The 7,500-nt window shown below is 29.9% G+C and overlaps 1 protein-coding gene across 1 annotated transcript in view; it reads left to right on the top strand.

The window, feature by feature from the left end:
- LOC111688290 overlaps window positions 1–3,416 on the top strand; it is a 3,861-nt gene extending 445 nt beyond the window's left edge. Inside the window, exons 1-2 of the mRNA XM_023450777.2 lie at window positions 1–261; window positions 1,346–3,416. The exon at window positions 1–261 is cut by the window's left edge and continues 445 nt beyond it. Coding sequence (XP_023306545.2) covers window positions 121–261; window positions 1,346–2,431 — 1,227 coding nt within the window. The 5' untranslated portion in view covers window positions 1–120 and the 3' untranslated portion in view covers window positions 2,432–3,416. The remainder of the gene's footprint in view (window positions 262–1,345) is intronic.
- The last annotated feature ends 4,084 nt before the right edge of the window (window positions 3,417–7,500 follow it).

Raw genomic sequence — 7,500 nt, 5'->3', positions numbered from 1 at the left:
AATAAAAAATATATAAATTACAATTAAAAACTAAATGTACTTGTTGTTTATTAATATAATAATAAAAAAAAATTATTAATTTATATATGAAAAATATATAATAATCATAATAACAAAAAAATGGTTAGCAAAAATGATGATAACTGTTGTGACATCAATGTGGTCAAGGAACGCCCAGTTTTTATACCGCCACGTAAACGTCAAACGAATAAAAAAACAAATGGAACACAAAATTATGTAGATCATATTGCTAATGTACAGGTAAGAATCGATTAGTTGAAAGAAAATTGGCAAAAACATTTTGTTTCAATTTTTATATAATTTAAGAAAAATGAAATTTGTGTTTTTATAAAATGTTGATATTTGACGCCAATTTATGTTTAGATTTGAATGTTTGTTGGGTTTAAATTAAATGATTGGAAAACAATGTCAAAGTTTAAATTAACATAAAATTTCCAAATATAGTTCGATTTGTCATGATTTTTGCTGTATTTATTATTTTACACTTCTTTATCGAAGTAAACTTGCAAAAAGTAGACCTGGTTCACACTGGGAAACTTGTGTTGAGAAACTTTTGATTTTGTGTGTGAGAGAAAGAGATGGTTGATATTTCTTTCTCTCACACACAAAAATAAAAAGTTTTTTCAAAAAAAGTTTCCAGGTGTAAACTAGGTCTTAAGCAAATTATTGGAATTTAGATTTCTTTGGCACAGTGCTCTAGTCCCTATTATGCCAATCACTGTAGTAGTCAAAGAAGGTTTGATTTATAATCTGGAATAACTAACAGACTATTGATCTACCAGAGCTCGTAGTTTTTTTTAAAAAGCTAAATCAATACTGATCGCAATGTTATTTCTTGTTATCATGCGATCATAGCTGAACATCTGATCTTTGCACATCTACAAAATCATAATTCCAGAAATAATTTTTGAGACTTCCGATATCCCGGAATCAATGTCAAAATCTTACAAAAGTTGTTTGAAATTGGAAGGCCTCTCATAGTTCCACAAATAATTTTTGAACAGTAAAGACTATGTATTCCAAATGCCTTTAAATTAGATTTAAATGTGATCTTATCAAGAGACTTCCAATATCCCTGAATCAATCTCAAAGTCTTAGAAAAGTTGTTTGAAATTGGCTGACCTATCAATACAAATCATGGTACTGATCTTCTTATGATCGAAATCTTAGTTTATAATAATATAAATCTAATCCAATCCGAAAATAGTTGGTTCCATTGTTCTTAATCTTGATTTAGACCAGAATATTCGGTAACTTTACTACAGAAGTTTTAACTTTATTTTATTTATTCAATTCTCTTTTTAATTTCCCTCTTCTTTTCCAGAATCGCCAAAAACTCTCACCATCCAATAATGTCCTGGAAGAGGATCTTCTAAATACGAAACTTTTGCTGAAAAACAAACAACCACTGCCTCAAATACCACTGAAGAATCCCGATGACAAATCGATTCGGTCACCCAAATCAGCACAATCGGTAGACAATATCTATGTGGACGATAATGAGCTCAACAATTTCGAATCCGTATCGCAAGGTACCAAATCCACTAATCGTCATGAATCTTCAACTGTAACACCCTCTAGCTATTCGGAAAGTAGTCTAGATGTTAAACTGAGCAAATCACACGATTGTCTTAGTAATCGTTCGGGTTCTAAGAAACGTGTTAACATACGCACCGATTTGGCACAATTGCGTAGTGCACGCAATTCACCAGATCAAACGAACTATGAGGATTTAGAGTCGGGTGAGACGAGCGTTTTAAATACATACGATCAGTCTTTGGAACGTTATCACACTAAGAAATCAACGGATAATGGTAATTATTTAACCATGACAGGCACCATAAAGCGTGGCAAGAAAAAGGGTCAAAGTTTTGATTTACAATTGAATATCAGTCGTGATGAATTGGAAAAAATCAATGCGGTGGCTATTAAAATGGAGGCGAAAGAGAATAAAAAGTGTTGCAAGTGTTCTTTGAGTACCGGTTTACATATACTACTATGGTCTCTAATATGTCTACCATTTGTTACCGTTATAACGAGTATTTATTCCTTTTATATCGGCACCATTACCTGGTATAATGTTTTCAATTATATGCATGAGGAAAAATCAATTTTAATAAGACTTCTAATGTCGCCTTTACTGGTGGCAGCCTATCCCATATATATCATATGCTGTAGTCTGGGATTGGGTATTTATGCAGGTTTTGTGCAAATAAGTTTAAAATTCTCTACCTGGTGTAATGAAATAGCCGATATGGAGAAAGGTTTTTATGGTTGGCTTTGCTCATTTTTACATTTATCCGATTGCAGTCCCTACGAAGTGGTAATATTGACTGATATTAGAGAGGAACTAACACAACCGGCGCCACGTTTGGAAATACAAACTTCCAATGAGGAGTTAACTCTCTAAGGCAAGCAACCAAATGTATATAGTTAACCGTCATAAAACAAGAGTAATCTTCGAAAAAAGGGTGATAAATGTGATTTAGTTTGTTTTTAATTTAAAATTTAATACTTCCGATTCAGGCAACAGACATATAAAAAGTTAAAACTTGTATAAATGGCGGTTTCTTTTTGATATATATAGATATATAGAAGATAAAGAAGAATAGAAGAAGAAAAGAAAACAAAAATCAATGTGTGATATAACCAGAAATTTGAAAAATTTATTATTAAAATATCCCGAAAATAAGAAAAAATTGTTAAGAAAAAAATTTCCCTTAAGAATCAAAGATAAAGCATTTCACAAAGGATTAAAGCCGTGATACACGATTGTCAGATCTTACAACGTTGTCAGTAAAAGTTTCAGAAAATGTCTAAAGCCGCAGGTCCACACTACGCGTCTTCGCGTCAAAGCATTATGTGCTTTTCATACCTACTTAGCGTTTTACGCTACAAGTTACATGCTACGCTTTTTAAGCGTAAAAGTTTTGTTTCATTTTTAAAAACTTCGCGTTTTTCTACAACTTTTATTTTTATTTTTTCATCATAAAACTCAATTTATTTTATTCAAATTGATAAACAGGCATTAAATAAAGAAAATAAACGTCAAAATCAGCTGACCATGTTCGTGCGCCGCTTGTGACGCTTAGTAGAAGGTAGATCTAACTTTCGTCATATAAATACATTGATTCTTCTTTTTTGACACACGCATAGAATGCGAGAAAGCGTAGAATGCGTGGTGTGGACTAGGGTTTTATAGTTGAAACGAAAAGTCGACTTTTCGACTTTTTTCATTTAACTAAAAGTCGTCCTTTAGACTTTTCGAAAAATACTTATTATAAATAGTCGACTTTTTCGACTTATCGATTTTTTGACTATTTTCGACTTTTTTCCAATTATTTTTGGACTTTTTTCCAGTTTTTCCGACTATTTTAGAGTTTTTGACTTTTTTTTGACACTTTTTTAAAATTTTTGACTTGTTTCTACAATTTTCGACTTTTTCGACTCTGTCCGACTTTTTTCGACTTTATTCGACTTTTTTCGACTTATCGACCTTTTTTGACTTATCGACTTTTATTAACAAAGTCGACTTTTCGACTTTTTTCACAGACGATAGTCGAGTTATCGACTTTTTTGGAACAAAATAGTCGACTTCGACTTTTTTCGACAAAAAGTCGATTGTTCGATTATTCGAAAGTTGATTTATAGAACCCTAGTGTGGACCTCCAGCTTAATAATCTTCTGAACTTACAATTTTTCTTTTGCAATGTTGTCAGAATTAGCATTACCGAAAATATTACAAGACAAAATTTTGTAAGTTGACAGTCTTAATACATTTTCTACAAATTTTACTGCCAACATTGTAAGATCTAACAACCTTGTATACATAGCATTATTATTAATAAATTCCTTAAATAGTAAAACAATAAAAAAAGTAGAAAACACTAAAAGAAAAAAACCAACAAATATTTATATTTTTAAAATCCAATAATATATATAAACAAGTTTTATTCTAAATTATCTATATATCATTTGAAAGCTTAGCTAATGAATTTTTCCATTAAGAAAAACACTATAAAAATACAATTTGTATATAAAGAATCTAAGTTTTTATTTAGAAATAACTCGGTTTTTTAAATTAAGTTAAATTTTTAAGTATTATATATGTAGTTTATATAAGTTTTACAAAACGGTTTTTAAGAGAAACTCGTAAGTTATTAAGACTAGTAACAAAGTACTTTATTACTAGAGGTGGACGGACTGCGTTAAAGGGACTTGATAAACACATGAACTTTACACATAAGAATCTTTACATATTTTCAATTTTGAAATAATCAGGACTTTACAGGAACACTTTTCACGATCCCTCAAACATATACTTGAAATTTGGACCTATCAAGTAGTTCCGTAGTTCCTAAGTTTATCGATTACGAACAAACATTGCTTTTTTATTTACAAAAAAAGAAGACAGATATGCATCGTATAAAAATGATAACACAGATCAACAAGTTTTTCATCCAAGAGTACAAAATACACACTTCTAAAGAATTAAGCTGGGCTTAATCTAAATCTGATCTACGAATTTCTTTAACACATCAAGTTTTCGAGATATCGTGTTCCTATGTTGACAACAAAAATTTAATTAAAATAAAAAATCTATTTATACACAATTGTCACATCTTACAAAGTAGACACAAAAAATGTTTAACAATCATGTTAACTTTGAATTTTTTCTGCAATTTAGCAAGACAAGATTATAAGTTGACACGATTTTCTAAACATTTTTCTGACAACTTTGTAAGATCTAACAACCGTATACCTACAAGTAGCTTTACAGACGTTAAACCCTTATATCAAAGTTGACATATTGAACTTTCAGACGATCTAACAAACATTATAAATAAAGTTATATTGGTGCATTTTTACAGTCTCAAAAAAGTTGGCCGTAAGATAGTTAGCAGCTCGTTTTACAAATATTCGTCACAATTATTCGTCATTCATCTCTCTCAATCCTCTCATTCATCATTCAATCCGCAATTACCACGTTCACACGGTGCAATTATTCGTCATTCACGCTCTAATTCATTATTCAATCCCCAATTATGTACTGAATGACATGATTCCCATTACAAAATTTCAGCTGCGAATTATTCAATTTGAATTACGTACGATTTACGAATGAATAAGTGTCAGCTCTAATCTTTATCGGGTATTTATCGTAAAGTTTCAGAATAACAATCAGCTGACATGTGACGCTTATAAACTGTAAAGTAGATTTATGTCAAGCATTCCTTGCGTCAAGACTTTCTACGCTTTTGTACTTGTAACTTGCAGCATACAAATACAATGATTCTACTTTTTTGAGAGACGCGTAGAATGAGAGAAAGTGTAAAACGCGTGGTGTGGGAGTCAAGCTTAATAAAAGTAAAAAGTTGATCTTTATGCACTGCACGAGTCAAGGTATACTATGATATACTGAAGTTTTAAAGTCGACAAATTGAAGTTTTAGAACAACAATCAGCTGACATGTTCTTGTGTCGCTTGTGAGTCTTATAAAAATATAAAGTAGATTTACTTTAAGCACTCTATGCGTCAAGACATTCTACACTTCTGTACTTGTAACTCGCATCATAGAAATACATTGATTCTACGCCATCTTTAAGCTGATCTTGAAAAAGCACTGATTCTACTTTCTCAGCGACCGCGTAGAATCTGAAGATGCTAAAGAAACAAGAGATATTTCTCGCTCGCGCTTGATTTTCTTCTCTAGAAATCAAAACTGCAAGATTTGCATCGGGTTTGTAAAAACGTATTCAAACAGAAAGACTTAATGTCTATCAGATACACTGGTCGACAACAACTAAGGAATAATCTTAAAACATTTAAAGAAGTCAAGCTAATGTGGTCTTCTTTCAATGAGAAACGGACTAGGCAACTTTTAACACGATATAGACAGGATAAATCCTGATTTTTGACAGTTATAACTTAACACTGTCTGTTAGTTAGACATTCTAATCGGCTTAAGCTTCACCCAGTCTGCTGTTATCGCTGCCTTTACTTTGTGATCAGATTGTGGATGTTATAAGGTTTTGACTTTTGTCTTCTTCCTTTCATTTAATTTAATTCATTCTATATATGAAATTGTGCATTGTATTAATGAAAATTTATAATTTTATAAAAGAAAGAAAAATAAAAGAGCTTTCTCTTAGTATTCCTATACAACAGTCTAGGGGATCGTCCATCAATATTATAGCAAAGGTAGTAAGGGATAATACAACCGGATCCAAAAAATAATTTACGGGTTTCTATTAAAGCCATAAAATGTACTATATTAATATATATTTATATAATAAGTTAAATGGGATACAGTAAAAACTTTTAACAAGTTAAGGATTTTCAGCGAAAATTTCTATCTTTCTAAAACTGAAAATTAAAAAACTTAAATTTTTAATAATTATTTAAATTTTTTTGTTATAAAAGTGTTTCGAAAATCTCTTTTAAAATTTTACTGTATAACAAAACTCATTGAAATAAATTTTCCTAATTAAACAAAGACCAAATTAAGTTCCATTTAAGAATCTCAGTCATTACGAAAAAACCAAAAACAATTAACAAATTAAACGAACAAATTAAGCATTTAATTAAAAATTTTAAGAAAAATTACTAAATTAAAGTAATGCATTTATTTAAAATAAACAAAATTTTGTAGTTTATATATTTAAATTAAAAAAAAATTTAGAATTTTATTTCTAAATGATGTAAATTTTTTTTATATATTCTAAGTTATAAATCCAAGAAAAAGTATTATAAAAAAACAAACACTGAAAGAAATTATTGCCTAAAGAAAATATGTAAATTTCTATATATCAATGTCAAAAAAAACAAATAATTATGAAAATGCCAAAAAGGAAAATATATATAAACCACTTTTTTAAAACTAATCGAAAAATTAAAAAATTTGTTTTATTTGTGTAAAATTACAAGGTAGGGTGTTAAGCAGAGTCTCGCAGACTCTCAGCTTACAGTGTAGGTAACTTTTAAATTTCCCTGATATTGTTGTTTTTATACCCTACAATTTAGCTATTTCCGTCCGTCTGTCCGTCCATGTAAACAAACTACATGCCGCCTCATTTGACCCTAGCCCCTATAAGAAGCCCTAAATTTTTAAATAAATATCCACAGCATTATTAAACAATAAATGACTTAAGTATACCTGAGGCAAATTACAATTCAACCTAAATGCTTTTTTATGAAAACTAAATAACATTACATTCGTATAAAGGTGTAGGGGATTATATGGTCGGCCTCGCCCGACTATAACTTCTTACTAGTTTATAATATAATTCAAATTTTAACCTTTTATTCTATATATCTATCTATCTATCTATCTATCTATCTATCTATCTATCTATCTATCTATCTATCTATCTATCTATCTATCTATCTATCTATCTATCTATCTATCTATCTATCTATCTATCTATCTATCTATCTATCTATCTATCTATCTATCTATCTATCTATCTATCTATCTAT

Source organism: Lucilia cuprina, chromosome 4, assembly GCF_022045245.1.
Source record: "Lucilia cuprina isolate Lc7/37 chromosome 4, ASM2204524v1, whole genome shotgun sequence".
In the NCBI taxonomy this organism is placed as follows: Eukaryota; Metazoa; Arthropoda; class Insecta; order Diptera; family Calliphoridae; genus Lucilia; species Lucilia cuprina.
Note: the sequence above shows the minus strand (reverse complement) of the source record. Positions and strands in the feature narration are given on the sequence as shown.